Below are 15,933 nucleotides of genomic sequence, written 5' to 3'. Positions count from 1 at the left end.
CTCGAAATCGGATGGAAATTGGTGAAGTTAGGAGGGATTGTTCACATCAACCTACTGAAAAACGGTTTTATGGCCATAAAATGAGATTTTGGGGGTGTATTGGAAATTTCTCCTATACCATTTTTTTTTAGTTTTTCTATAGCCACAAATCGTGCTAGGTCTCCATAAAAGTATATTTAATTTTTTTTTTTTGTCACACCGTGTTATATGTATTATGAAAAATAGCGTTTTAAATAATTTTGCATAAATCTGACTTTAAACGAATTTATTGAGCCAAAGAAAGAGAAAAAAAAACGATATACAAAATGAAAGCTGCAAAATTTAGATTATCGGAATTTATTGCGTTGTTAATTATGTTATTGTACGAAAATGTATGAAATTAAATTTGAAAAAAAAAAGTCATACATATGTATGTATGTTCGTATTTTGCGAACGAATTCAAGGAGCCCAAAGCGAGTATACAAATGTAAACAATTAACTAATACATTTTACATCTATTTCTGGGATTTTCGAAAAAACTCAAAATCCCACTACACAAACAAAATACATTCTGACACTCAGACACATTTTTTTTTTTTGCCTTTCTTCCTCTTCACTACGTGCAACTTAAACACCTAACTTATTTGCGATACAAATATTTTATATTAAAAATCTCAATGCTTTATCAATTCCTTCTATCCTCATCAGGAAGCTTTCAGTAGCCTCATCAAGAATTCACAATCGGTCGCGCATGATGCGTATGTTGTTGTAGTGTGTGATGCTGATGATGTTGCATTGCAGTGGCGGTAGTGGCAGCAGCGGCGGCGGCGGCCGCACCTGCTGCTGTATGATGCACTGCTTGCTGCTGTTGTGCACTGTGTTGCACTGTGGATTGCCGCAGCACCGGGTTGCGCAGCACCAATTCCGAATCCTCCGATATGATTGGCAATGCATTAGCCCAATGGTAGTTAATCAAGTGACTGATACTATCGAAAATGCGATCCTTTGTACGCACAACGCCTTCCGGATCGATGAGTAGCAAATGCTTGGGTGTTTTCACCTCCAAACCGGTAAGCACATATTGACCATGTTTGCCCTGCGATTCACGTACCAAAAAATCACCATCATTCTTAAGCATATTCTCTGCTATTTGACGACTGATGCCCGCATGAAACCACAATTCGGTATTTAGTTGAGAGCGCTGCACCTCGGCGGAAAGCGAAAAGGGCTCTGCGAGAAAGAGAGAGGGAGGGAGAAAAATGAAGGAAAATTGATATACTAGGCACGAAACAGGGGTAACGGGTTGACGGGTGGTGATTAGCTGATCCACTGCCGTCAGAAAATTCGATCGGTTAAACGCAATTGCGACAGGGACGAAAAACGATTGCGGTGAGACGTTCTTCAGCTGACATTTTGCGTTTACAATAAAATTAGTTTTATAGTAAAATATTTTCGTTTGCTATATTTGTGAAGCAAATCATTGAAGCTCAATGTTCCAAAAAACAACTTCTTTCTAAATTATTGATGATTTGCAGAGTTTCTTGTGCAACCCGAATATTATTTGCTTTGTTATTTGCCTGCTGTTGCTTGTAAAAAAATAATTTGTCATCAAGTAATCAGTAGAGCACCACTGAGTCTTCAACCGCTCGGAGAAAATAGAAATGAATTTAATTTTGACGCCGTAAAAATAAACGCCAGCTAGAAATCCGTCCCCGCCGCAATTCTGTGCAATTTCATGCTATTAAATGTGTTCTAATTTTGACAGCGGGTACCCGTCAACCCGTTACCCGCTGTCCACTGCAATTCTGTTTAGGAATTGTAACCATAAGTAACCTCTTGACCTCGGTCCTGGTTTATGTTAGGTTAGGTTAGGTTACTTTTGGTCCAGAGGTTACTTATGGTTACAACTCCTGACTTCATAAAACCTGGAACTACTACTCACGCATATCGAAGACATCATGTACGGGCACTTGTGGAAGCGCACACGCACCCTCGACACCGGCCATCTGGTCGAAATTGTTGAGGTTCATTTTGGTGGTAGTCTGGTCGGGTGGCGGACTATTCAAGTCAATTAGATTACTACTGAGACGGTCACGTGGTTTCTTCAAATTCAGATGTCCCACTTTGTTTTGAGGTAATTGTGACTGTTGCGTTTGCTGTTGTTGCTGCTGCTGATGCTGTTGTTGTTGTTCTTGTTGCTGTTGTAATCGTTGTTGTAGTAATTGCTGCTTTAATTCAGGGGGTAAATCGTTTTCATGCAGCAATTCCGGTGGCAATTTATCGGGTAAGTCATTGTAGTAGTCTTTACTATTCTCCACTGGAGTGTTGAGATTTACACCGGTTTGATTTCTATGGAGCAAGAAAATGTCGCGTGTGTTATTTGGAGGCATGTAATAATAATAATGATTTAATATTTTTTTTCGCAAAATTGAATTTACAAGCTGCTTACAGGTACTACGTACGTATATATGTACATATGCACGAGCCTAAATATAATATATATATTTTTGCTCTCTGTACATCGGTCGACAATGCTTCTCAGCTGATGCAGCTCAGGAGAGTATGGTTTTGAAGGAAATAGATAGACTAGTCATAACTTGGGTTCTCAATATGCTGAGGAATAGAACGACAATCTTTGAAACTGGGCCAAAAACACAATGTGTCAAGCCAACCAAAGGATGCCCCCAAGGAGGCGTTTTATCACCGCTCCTTTAGCTATTGATCATTGACGAGCTCCTAAAGACTCTCGACGGTCTCGGATACGAAGTTCAGGGCTTTGCAGATGATTTAGTCACCATGGTTAAAGGCAAATTTGACTCTTCTATAACTGATGGCATGCAACTAGCTCTCGACATTACGCAAAACTGGTGTCGGGAGAAAGGACTTCCGTTAAATCCGAACAAAACCTGTGTGGTACTCTTCACCCGAAGAATAAAATTAAGTCTATGGATCCTTAAACTAGGGGGAGTAATCTGGGAGTAATCCTTGATAAACCTTGACCTGAAAAAATCACTTCTCGTACATCAAAAATAAAGCCTTGTGAGCAAAATATGTATGCCAAAGGCTTTACGGTAGAACATGCGGTCTGCGGCCAAAGATGATGGCATGGTCTTATAAGACAATAATAGTGCCAATGATCACCTATGCCTCTCTGGTATGGTGGCTAAAAGTAGAGCAAACTAAGACTCAGATAATACTTAACAAGGTAAACAGAATAGCCTGTCTGAGCGTAACGGGAGCAATGCGAACATGCCTCACAGCGGCTTTTTGTTAGGAATGGTCACTTTACTCATTCCACTATATCTTGTAGCCAAAGGAACGGCAATCAGTGCAGCTCTAAGGCTTCCTAATATATTCCATCTCAAAGAAGGCAATCTTACAGGATATGTAAGGATTCTGGGTTCAATCCTGAACTTTCCGAGCCAGACAGCTCACGAAAAGATGGAAAGGAAACTAGAATTCTCCAAGAAACAGCTCAGCGTGGACAAACAATGAAATATTCTTAAACCAGGGCGTACAGGTGTGGTTTACTGATGAGTCCAAAATGGAAGACGGTAGTGCCGTGGCTGGAATTGTCGGACCACATTTCAAAAAAGCAATTGCAATGAGAAAAACCACTTCCATTTTCCAGGCGGATGTCCACGCCTTAGAGCTGTGTGCCAGAGAATGTCTACGGAGAGGCAGAGGCACGCGCGGTGGCAATATTAACATTCTCTCTGACAGTCAAGCAGCGCTAAAATCGCTAGATAGCTTCGCATTCCAATCAAGGTTGGTCTGGGATTGTTTTAAAATCCTCACTTTGTTAGCTTGATGTGGGCTCCGGGACATGAGGGGCACGAAGGGAATAAAATTGCGGACACTTTAGCGAAAAAAGGGGCAAATACTCCCTTCATAGGTTCTGAACCTTTCTGCGGGGTAAATAACAACTTCAAAAGTGCCTTCCTGCGTGAGCAGGAACAGCGAGGCCTAATCGACTACTGCAGAGCCCAATCGGGCATTCGGCAATCGAAAAGACTAACGTATCCAGAACGGATAAAGGCAGAAGCAATCCTTAACCAAAGCAGAGAGGACATAAACATTTACACTAAACTACTAACGGGACACTGTAAACTTAATTATCACATGAAAAATATAGGTGTGATAGAAAACGATTCCTGTAGACTCTGCAAAGAGGCACAATAAACAGTAGAGCACGTTCTATGAGACTGCCCAGCAGCGGTACCAAGCAGACTAAATTACCTAGGAAATGGGGCTATAGATCCAAACCTCCTGGTAGAAATTAAGCCTACAGCAGTTTTAAGATTTATTAATAGCCCAATTAGCTAATTAATAGACTAAAACTCTTTGAGTAGGTTACTTGGCTGCACAATATATCTTTTTAGGTCGCAGTGCACAAATAGCCATTTTATAATAATAAAAATATTTATTTTATATAGCATGCATTCGAACTCCTGAGAGTGTCTCAAGAAGCACTAGAAAATTCTTCAGATTTTTAAAACTAATTTTACAACCTCTATCTACTCACTTCAAATGTTTGATTGCATTGAAGCGCAACATGAACGCTTTGCCGATTGTCAATATTAAATCTTCACTCTGTCCGCCAATGCACTCGATCACGTAACAAGCACGCCACTCGTTCTCATTTTTGGCTATGTATGCCAGAAAGTCTAAAGTGTCCTGGGAGTAGAAAGCACACAATGAAAATTAAGAAACAAAAACAAAAATATGTATGTACATATTAAAATACCGTTACTGTGACATGCAAACTGCATGAGCTGCAGAACTTACCGAGTCGCCGCCGGATGCAAAAGATATGTGTGGCATGTTGTGACTGGTTAAGCGTTGACCCGTCTCTGCATTCACCAAATCCAGCGCACGACTTGACACGTTGATGATGACATTTGTGCCGGCATTTTGCATGTGTGGCTGATCGGATATATACTGCAGGATTTTCTTATCCACGCGCCGTTTACCAGCGGATTTGAGGCCGGCGGCTTCGCAGACGCGATTGATGCATTCACTGAAATTTTTTTTTAAAAGAAAGAGATTTATTCCAATTATTATCCATTATTAAAAGTGCAATTTAAAATTATGATTTAGTTGAGTTTAGAAAAAATTTGAAGCAAAGAAAAGAATTTTCATGCAAAAATATGCTGCAAAATTTTACTCATGTAATTTAGATTTCTGTGCCCATGTCTCAAAGCCTGGATAAAAAATTAAGAGTTTCACCGAAATTTCTCTATAAAACTGATTATTATCGTATACTGCCAGAAAGCTTGTAAAATTGAAACTTTTAATACAGGGTGATCCATCGGCTAGGTGCTTCCTTAAAATAATATTCAAAAATATGGTTGCATATCTTTCAGTGATTTTAATGTTTTCAAAACTTACAAAAGTAAAAAGTTAAACAATCTTAATAAAGGGTGGGTCATCGGCTAGGTTCTTCTTAATAGTTATATACAAAAATATGGCTACATATCTTGCAATGATTTTCATGAGTTTAATTCCTTCAAAGTAAAAAGTTGTACAATATTAATAAAGGGTGGGTCATCGGCTAGATTCTTCTTAAAAATTATATACGAAAATATGGCTACATATCTTGCAATGATTTTAATGATTTTAATTCCTTCAAAGTAAAAAGTTATACAAACTTAATAAAGGATGGGTCATCGGCCTAGTTCTTCTTAAAAATTATATGCAAAAATATGGTTGCATATCTTTCAGTGCTTTTAATGCTTTCAATACTTTCAAAAGTAAAAAGTTGAACAATATTAATAAAGGGTGCGTCATCGGCTAGATTCTTCTTAAAAATAATATTCAAAAATATGGTTGCATATCTTTCAGTGATTTTAATGTTTTCAAAACTTACAAAAGTAAAAAGTTAAACAATATTAATAAAGGGTGGGTCATCGGCTAGATTCTTCTTAAAAATTATATACAAAAATATGGCTACATATCTTGCAATGATTTTAATGATTTTAATTCCTTCAAAGTAAAAAGTTATACAAACTTAATAAAGGGTGGGTCATCGGCTAGGTTCTTCTTAAAAATTACATGCAAAAATATGGTTGCATGTCTTTCAGTGATTTTAATGCTTTCAATACTTTCGAAAGTAAAAAGTTGAACAATATTAATAAAGGGTGGGTCATCGGCTGGGTTCTTCTTAAAAATTATATACAAAAATATGGCTACATATCTTGCAATGATTTTAATTTCTTCAAAGTAAAAAGTTATACAAACTTAATAAAGGGTGGGTCATCGGCTGGGTTCTTCTTAAAAATTATATACAAAAATATGGCTACATATCTAGCAGTGATTTTCATGATTTTAATTCCTTCAAAGTGAAAAGTTATATAATCTTAATAAAAGGTGGGCCATCGGCTAGGTTCTTCTTAAAAATTATATGCAAAAATATGGTTGCATATCTTTCAGTGATTTTAATGCTTTCAATACTTACAAAAGTAAAAAGTTGAACAATATTAATAAAGGGTGGGTCATCGGCTGGTTCTTCTTAAAATTTATATACAAAAATATGGCTACATATCTAGCAGTGATTTTCATGATTTTAATTCCTTCAAAGTGAAAAGTTATATAATCTTAATAAAGGGTGGGCCATCGGCTAGATTCTTCTTAAAAATTATATGCAAAAATATGGTTGCATATCTTTCAGTGATTTTAATGCTTTCAATACTTACAAAAGTAAAAAGTTGAACAATATTAATAATGGGTGGGTCATCGGCTAGATTCTTCTTAAAAATTATATATAAAAATATGGTATGATTTTCATGATTTTAATTCCTTCAAAGTAAAAAGTTGTACAAACTTAATAAAGGGTGGGTCATCGGCTAGGTTCTTCTTAAAAATTATATGCAAAAATATGGTTGCATATCTTTCAGTGATTTTAATGCTTTCAATACTTACAAAAGTAAAAAGTTGAACAATATTAATAAAGGGAGGGTCGTCGGCTAGATTCTTCTTAAAAATAATATTCAAAAATATGGTTGCATATCTTGCAATGATTTTCATGATTTTAATTCCTTCAAAGTGAAAAGTTATATAACCTTAATTAAGGGTGGGCCATCGGCTAGGTTCTGCTTAAGATGATATTAAAAATATAGTTGCATTTCATTATATGATTTCAATGTTTTCAATACCTAGAAAAAGTGAAAAGTTAGACAATCTTAACCCTCAAAGAGGCAAGCCCGCGCCGAGGCTGTCTTTATCGATTCGACTTTATTTTCAAAGAAAAATAAAGTTTGCTTCAAATTGGTTAGAAGAAGAAGAAGAATTACTGCAGTTGAGTTAGATGAAAATCATAAATACTTTAGCCGTGATGACGAGTTGGAAGACCCCAATTACAAGCCAGAATCAATCTAGCCAGATGGCAAAAAAAATATTGTTTGGGAAAAAGAAATTTATTATTTTTGCGCTAATGTTTTAAAACTGTTTTATGATTGATCTTTAGCTCTTCAGCGATGCTACGACTACTAATATGCCGATCAACTTTAATTATTTCTGTGATTTCATCGAAATTTTCTTTAGCATCAAAAATGCCTGAACAGAATCGACAAAAGTGAAATTTCACGTAATTAGCTTTTACCATCATAAACACCATTCACATTTTCAGCCACAATGGCCTGGCTTGCATTTTCGGCTTTATCAAAGAAAAGCTGTAAAATGTACCAAATTTTCTTCGGTTGACTTCGATTGTTATCACCCACGCCCTGTAACTCACAAATAAATGGAATAAACAAAAAACAGCAACAGATTTTTTTTAGTGTGAAATGTCACAAAGGCAACGAGCATAAACTCTAATTTGTTTGATCGATACTTTACGAGATATCGATTACTACAGCCATGTACCGAGAAAATAATGGTTTTCTTTTTCCCCAAACTAATATTTCAGCATAACCATGGGAATTGAATGTCTGACTAATTTATTCCATCCTCTGATTTGTCAATAGATATTACTTCCACAGCGGTAAAACCCACAAAGAGACCTCGTTCTCAACCCACGTCTCTTGAATTTGCTGGTTCTTCTGACGTCCCTTCTTTTGGTGAATTTATAGGAGCCGGTAATGTTTTTATCGTATGGAGTTAGTATGAGACGGTGTTTTACAATGTCAATAAAACCGAATGATTGGGATCAACTGCTTCAATTTATGTTGGAGCTCGTGCATTTAAAAGAGCAACGAAAATAAGCAACCTGATTAAAAAACACGCTACGATCGAAGAGTAAAACAGCGCAAACGTTCCTAGATGTCGATTGTGCAATAATTGTACGGAAATACAAGCAAGGAAATACAGCACTAATATCCGAGGAGTGTACCTAATGGAGCGTTACCATATTCAAGCTAAAATTCGAAACCGAATCACGCGCCCTTTTTACCATTTCGTTAATACGGCTGCAACAGATGCGTACATTTTGTATCGGCGACTGCATTCCGAAAAACTAAGTGACTCAAATAAATCAGCGGCAGAAGAGAAAGTATTAAAGTTGCCTGAGTCCCGGGTTGCTAGTTTTGTGGTTTCTGCTGATAATTGTTCTGCTCGTCGTCCATGCCCATATGGACATATGGAAAAGAACGTAAGGATGTGAAAAAGAGCTGAGCATCCAGTTGCATATGCACGCTTCGGGATGTGTATGCTCATTTTTTGACTCATTTTGACTGGTTTTACAAATATGCAAAAAGGGCAAAAAAACTGCAAGCTATGCTTAGCTTCAAAGATCCGACCCTTGGCCGACCCAACTGCAAGCAAAATTTGTGCTGTTCTACAAATATTTTTTTTTTTGTCGATTACTTCCATTGGAAATCCAACACCGGCAACGCTGCGCTGAGGCGGACTTAAATTTTTTCTTTCAATTATAGGCATACAAAAACTTTTAGATAATGCATTGAATAATGACTTTTTTACTTTTTTCGGACCCTCTTCCACTAAAAAGCATACTAAGATTTTTCCTTCAGGATCTCAATTTTGCATGTTAGAGGTTTAATAGAGGGTAGACCATTGAGCAGTGATAGCAGCCATTGAAAAACCGACAAAACTACTGTGCAAATTCTCTTGTTTTTCAAAAGTCAAAAAAATGTTTCTATTATTCATTTTGAATGCATAATTCTTTTATATGGATGCGGTTTTAAAAAAGTCAGTCGAAAGAAGAAAAAAGGTAATTCAGAGTTTAAGTTACACCGGCAGCCTCAAGGCAATCTCAACTGGCGCCGAAACTGTGTCCGACAGATATTGAAAAACCGGTTTTAGATTGGCAAAGTCGCCCTGAAAAAAAATTATAAAATGCGGTTCAGGTGTGCGCGTACGAGGGCTAAGTTTAGGTGGCAATTTATTGGGGATTTTACCCTTTAGCGATTACGAAAGGTTCTCTGTATTTTATATTCCCAACATTCGTAATTCAAACTCTATTGAAGAAGTCCACAATTCGAATAGTTTCAGATAAGTAATTAATAATTTACAAACGGTGTCTATCATATCAAGTGTATCGATGATAACAAAAACGCCATTCATAAATATTTGACTCGTAGAACCTCCTTATAAATCTTTTTGATAAATTGCTCAACAGACATCTGGAATAGGCAATATGCATATCGCTCGCCATTGGGAAACGCTATAAAAGCTCATGAAACGCAGAACACTGCTATCATAACATTTTCAAACATGTTCAAGTTCGTAATTCTATTGTCGGCATTCGCCTGCGTACTGGGCGCATCTGTACCTGAGGGTCTCGTCCCGCAATTGGATGGACGTATTGTCGGTGGTGCTGCTACCACGATCAGTTCCTTCCCATGGCAAATATCCTTGCAGCGTTCGGGCTCTCATTCTTGCGGTGGATCGATTTACAGCTCTAACATCATTGTAACCGCTGCTCACTGTTTGCAAAGGGTTACCGCTTCTGTGCTGAAGGTCCGCGCTGGTTCCACAACCTGGAACTCCGGCGGTGTATTGATACAGGTCTCCGCATTCAAGAATCACGAATCTTACTCCTCCAGCGCCTATACCAACGACATTGCCGTTATCCGTTTGGCTTCTTCACTTTCGTTCAGTTCATCCATCAAAGCAATCAGTTTGGCTAGCTCAGCACCTGCCAATGGCGCCGCTGCTGCTGTGTCCGGCTGGGGTACTCTAACATCCGGTGCGTCGTCAATTCCCAGCACATTGCAGTATGTCGATGTGAATATTGTCAGTTTGTCTAGGTGCGCTTCGAGTTCTTATGGCTATGGTAGCCAAGTCAAAGGCGCCATGATCTGTGCTGCTGCATCCGGCAAAGACGCTTGCCAGGGTGATTCTGGTGGCCCATTGGTATCTGGTGGAGTGTTGGTTGGTGTTGTATCCTGGGGTTACGGTTGTGCATACTCCAACTATCCAGGTGTGTACGCTGACGTGGCTGCTCTACGTTCGTGGGTGGTGCGCGCCGCTAGCTCAGTTTAAATATCATATTTAAATAGCATCAGTAAAAATTTTGCAAGTGAATAAAATTTAAAAATTTTCTATCGAAATATTTTCGTTTTCATTGGAATATTATTTTGTTTTTTTTTTTACCCAGAAGCTACTAGCTGATGAAGCAATAATAGCACACAATTCGCCTTGATATCAGTTTATTGGTGTCTGGCTTGCAATGGTGGGCCTGCTATCTCACGTTGTTACACACAAAGCAGGATTGTTGTGGACTAGGATTCACCAATTGTTTCATCTATTCGCCACTTCTTAACGCTTAGCGAAAAGAAGCTTATGAATTCAAGGATAGCAAATTTTTCGTAGTCAAAGCGGAGGATTTTTTGTCGTCCGTAAATTTTCTGATGAGAGCCTTGTGATAAATGCTGCCATAGCCGAATGGGTTGGTACGTAATTCTTCTTCTTCTTAATTGGCGCTATAATCGCTTTATCGGATGTTGTCATCGTCCAAGTTTCTGCGCCGTACGTGCCGATACGCGAGTGCGCCGACTGTTTGTTTGAAGACAGGAGGTACTTCCTTTTGTCCTCGTTCACCACCAAACCCATTCGCTTTGATGTCAATATCATCGGCATACGCCAACAATTGTACGCTCTTATAAAATATTGTGCCTGAACGATTAAGTTCTGCGGCTCGTACGATGCTCTCTAACATCAGGTTAAAGAAGTCACACGACAGCAAGTCACCTTGTCTGAAACCTCGTTAGGTGTCAAACGGCTCGGTGAGGTCCTTCCCAATTCTGACGTCGCTGCTGGTGTTGAGCAACGTCATCTTGCATAGCCGTATTAGTTTTGCGGGGATACGAAATTCAGACATCGCAGCATACAAGTAACTGCTTTCCGTACTGTCGAATGCAGCTTTGAAGTCGACGAAAAGATGGTGTGTGTCGATTCTCCTTTCATGGGTCTTTTCCAAGATTTGGCGTATTGTGAATATTTGGTCGATGGTAGACTTTCCAGGTCTGAAGCCACACTGATAAGGTCCAATCAGTTGGTTGACGGTGGGCTTCAACCTTTCACACAATACGCTCGCTAGAACCTTATAGGCGATATTTATATGTAATTGGCACAAATTGCAGGATCGCCCTTCTTATGGATTGGGCAGAACACACTTAAATTCCAATCGGCAGGCATGCTTTCATGCGTAATTACCATTCGGAATTCAGAGAGAACGTAGGCTCGAATCTTGGTGAAAGACCAAAAATGAAGAAAACGTTTTTTTCTAATAGCGGTCGCCCCTCGGCAGGCAATGGCAAACCTCCGAATGAAAAAGTTCCTCATAAAAAATGCGCGCCGTTTGGAGTCGGCTTGAAACTATAGGTCCCACCATTTTTGAAAGAACATCAAGACGCACACCACAAATAGGAGGAGGAGTTCGGCCAAATACCCAAAAAGGGTGTACGCGCCTATTATATACATATATATATAAACTCAGTGATAAGGAGGGCATTTCTCGACCATTGTACAAATCCCTAAGTAAAACCACTCTCAGCTGATTGCCAAAAAATGACCACCTGATTCCAAAACGCTCTTTTCTGTAACATGGTTGCATGAGAAATTATAAAATTTCATAGAAAATCGTATCAAAAAGTATCAAAAACTTCGTATAAAATTAGATATTTCTCAAAAAAAAAAAAGCATTATTATAGCAAAGAAATGGATATTAAAAATATAATATTTCTTATTGTAAGTCAAGGATATTATTTTGAATTTTTTGTTCTGGATATTCTATTGCTTTTCATGTTACCATAAAAATTCTGATTTGGCATGGCAACTCTGCCAATACTCTCAAGCAAAAATACCACGCACTCACACCATCACACATCAATGTGCCTGTCAAACTCACACCTGGGTGCCTTTCACAAAAATAAGAAGGTGAAAAGTGTTTTCACTTGCAATTTTGTACAATGCACTATGGGATTTTTTTAATTTTTTTGGCATAAATCACAAATTTAAAGATAATGACTTAAATTTTTGCAGGTGAATCACGTAGATTAAAGTAGAATTTCGGTTTTTGTTTATTTTTTCATTCGATTACGCCTACACCTCCGCCCTGAACATGATCTTTAAAATAATGTGACAATTTATAGTAAATTTGTGTTTCCATATATTTCATTTATTTCGTGAATTTGTGCATTCTTAAACAACAAGTATTTATTTAAAAGTAATTAAATTATTTCTTTGTTTTTATATTAAATTTGTCTGGGTGGATAATTCCACTCCAAAATGGCTTAGGTACATTTTTAAACTGCATATATGTGTTCTAAGAAGAAAGAAAAATATTACGTAACTTACAAACAGCTTATTGAGACTACTTACTACCAATATGAACTTAGTTTTCTTCAATTTTAATATATTCTTCTTCCGAAGTAATCACATCAAGTTCAATATCTTCGTCATATTCTTCACCTTCGTCCTGATAATCTTTGTCATTATTTGTTGAAATATTTAAAGATGGCGATTAAAGCACGCGAAAACTTCTTTTGGTATGTCTTTCTTTTTATTTTTGTTTTGTCGTTCTTTTAAAAAGATAGTGTACAAAAATGGGTCCGAAGTATCTAAGGCTCTGTTAAAAACATCTGTCATATTATCCAGCCGACTGCATTTTCTTGCATGTCTCCTTCTATCGCTCTTATAAAACTTATTTCGGGATTCGGATGCATGTTCCCCAAGACAGCCAACAGAAACCAAGGAGTTTTTTATTATTTGATGACCATGTACTAGTACCTTGTGAACAGTAGGAGACATAGGATACCAAGGATAATTATAATGGTACAGTTCAAAAACCTTTCCACAAAAGGTTTCAAACATGCTTGAGCTAATTTCATGCTCATAGGAAATGCTCACTAAAATTATATAGAAGTTTTTCAGTAATTGTTCTTCAACATTTAAAATTGAGGCTAATAAGGCTACGTCAGAAAATGCCCTCCTTGCTGTGTTGCCGTCATTGGAGTTTCCGCTCTCGTTTGGAATAGGCTTGTCTACATTGAGACCCATTGTCCTTTGTATTAATTGTTTTCGAGCTATAATATTATATTAATTGAGGTTTATCGCAATCTTTAACCTGACACTTTTTCATCTCGACTCTATATGAAAGTTTCAACACAAACTCGAAAAAGCGGATCCAAGCATGCAAAGGGCTGATTCCATATTGAAAGGCATGTGTTTTGGGCTTGAAAACTTCTGAATTAATATAATATCTTTAATATTAAGTAATTGCTTTGCAGATGGGACAAGACTGGCATGAGTTGCATCCCGACATTATATCCCTCTGTAAAAGGCGATTTTATCAAAAAGGGGCAAATTTTTGCAAACAAAGTTAGTTACATATTATTGTGGACGTTTTAGTAAGTAACTCTACATTTAAAACTCTGTGCACTTCTGTGCGCCTTGGAAGTTCTATTATACGAAACGCACCTATACTTGTTAAGACTAATTTAAATAATACATATGAATAAAAGACGATATACAAAATCTAAACCACACATAATTGAAAAAATGTTACTAAACTATAATCTTATATACCTGGACTACCTTCCATCATTTAAATTTGGATTCTTTGTTTTATTTGGATAACTCGAGCAATCAAACTTTTTTCAATGTATTCCACCAAACTGTGCACAAAGCGAACACGATAATCAGCTGACTTTGAAGGCGTACCGTTCAATCAGTGTGACCGTAAAAAATTTTAACGACTATTTTTATTTTTATCTATTTATTAGAATTAATATATAATACTAAAACTAATACAAGAACGAGTACTAGCTGCCAGGGCCTACAACTCGATAGATAGATAGAACAGTCTGTGTTATTTTTAGCAAGTCATATTAAATCATAGTAGTTAAGTTACAATCTTTCAAAAAATTATTTAAAGAAGTTATATTGGTGGTAGAAACCGTAGCCAGCAGAGCAGAAGGTTTGGTAGATCCGAAGTGTTTTTTTCTGAAACTTTCTAAGGTACGACAATCGTTTAAAAGATGGTCACCTGATGCGTTATTATCACAAAATGGACATTGTTGTTGGGCACCTCCTTTGAGGAGGTGTTGGTGTGTGAGTTTAGTATGTCCGATTCTGAGTCTGGAGAACTGGCTTGATAAATATCGAGGTGTATTGCTTAGGTATAGAGATGGTTTGCGCCTGTCGTTGAATTCAGTATACCGATGCCTAAACGTATACCATTCTGCCAGCTTAATCGAGTCAACGACTAATTTCTCAACTAATTAGGGTATGGTAAAAACAAAAGTAAACCTTATTTTAAAATACAGGATACGTTATTTTTTTAATATATGCCAAATGGTTAAAGCGGAGTATTGTATTCGTAACTTTTCTAGACTGGACTCAGTGAAAAGGTTGGTACATCTCGACAGATATTTTTGCCATGTTTCCTTTTTGGTTGACGTTTCAGAAATTTACTTGCAATATTTCCCAAAAAAATTTATTGCCTTTGAACTTTCGTTATCACTAACTTTGCAAGTTGGAAAATACGATATTAATGTATTGAGTATTTCCAACCTGTATAGGCAGGTATAACCTTGGCTTTTTCACTCTATTCTAAATGTATAAAATTACTCAAACGACGGTGACAAACAATCGAAATGCGACTCAGAGGTCATAAACTCTTTTCCTCAGCACATCAAATGGGAAAAGATTCATATTGGATTCAATTACCCACTTTTTCCAACTCAAATTTACAGTTGTCGGTGATATCCGCTTTGTCATATCATTTTACGCATCACACCGACTACTTCACATGCTGCATGAGCTCTCATTTAAGGCGTCACGACTTGTCCAGCAATCGTAAAATACAAATCCATGGTCACTAAATCCCATTACTTCTTAAGCTGGTCTAGAGTTCAACCCTAAAGAAAAACGCAAGCCCTCAACTAACCGCAAAGTTGTACGGCTGCCTAACCCGCAACTTTGCATATAACCAAATACTAACATAAGTAAGAAATAAGTAAGTAAAAGTACTCACCGTGCAACTTTGGTTCTCGTTTCAAAGTTCAGCAATTTCATTGAAGTCTTCACCTCCACACAGCCGGTGTACTGCAAAGAAGAAGAACACATAAAAATAAACCAGTGAAAAATAGTAAATACCAACCACTACCAGTGGATTGCGGTTCGAGTGCTGGCACAAAAATAGAGTAGAGTAAGCAAAACTAGGTGGCAAGGCAGTGCAGTTGGGTGGCGCGTAGAAAAAAACAAAATGCAGTGGATTTTAGCTCGTGAAGCAGGTGGGCAACAAGTACATACACACATACTCGTACGAGCTATGTGCATGTGACAAAATGAAACATGGAAGAAACAAAAGAAATTTTACTACGCGCAAAATTAAATAAAAAGAAAAAAAACAAGAACAGCAAAAACAAAAAAACCGAATGGAAGTGGTAAAGGTAGCTCAGCACTTGAACGCTAAGTTGAACGAATGTTTAAATGAAATTGCGCCGGCAAGAAGAAAGCAGAGGAAATAAACCAGCACTTTTGCATGGCGAC

The 15,933-nt window shown here is 37.5% G+C and overlaps 2 protein-coding genes across 2 annotated transcripts in view; one reads left to right on the top strand and one right to left on the bottom strand.

The window, feature by feature from the left end:
• Window positions 1-429: 429 nt before the first annotated feature.
• The window catches only part of LOC129244594 (SHC-transforming protein 2), a 63,600-nt gene continuing 48,096 nt past the window's right edge, over window positions 430-15,933 (bottom strand). Inside the window, exons 3-7 of the mRNA XM_054882315.1 lie at window positions 15,416-15,486; window positions 4,768-4,999; window positions 4,505-4,656; window positions 1,922-2,328; window positions 430-1,209 (exon numbers count right to left, since the gene is read on the bottom strand). Of these exons, the coding sequence (XP_054738290.1) occupies window positions 707-1,209; window positions 1,922-2,328; window positions 4,505-4,656; window positions 4,768-4,999; window positions 15,416-15,486 (1,365 nt within the window). The 3' untranslated portion in view covers window positions 430-706. The remainder of the gene's footprint in view (window positions 1,210-1,921; window positions 2,329-4,504; window positions 4,657-4,767; window positions 5,000-15,415; window positions 15,487-15,933) is intronic.
• Window positions 9,644-10,487, top strand: LOC129244595 (trypsin alpha-like). Its single transcript, XM_054882316.1, has one exon. It carries the CDS (start codon window positions 9,649-9,651, stop codon window positions 10,417-10,419), a length of 771 nt encoding a protein of 256 aa, XP_054738291.1. The 5' UTR covers window positions 9,644-9,648; the 3' UTR covers window positions 10,420-10,487.

Source organism: Anastrepha obliqua, chromosome 4 (assembly GCF_027943255.1).
Source record: "Anastrepha obliqua isolate idAnaObli1 chromosome 4, idAnaObli1_1.0, whole genome shotgun sequence".
Lineage (NCBI taxonomy): Eukaryota > Metazoa > Arthropoda > Insecta > Diptera > Tephritidae > Anastrepha > Anastrepha obliqua.
Note: the sequence above shows the minus strand (reverse complement) of the source record. Positions and strands in the feature narration are given on the sequence as shown.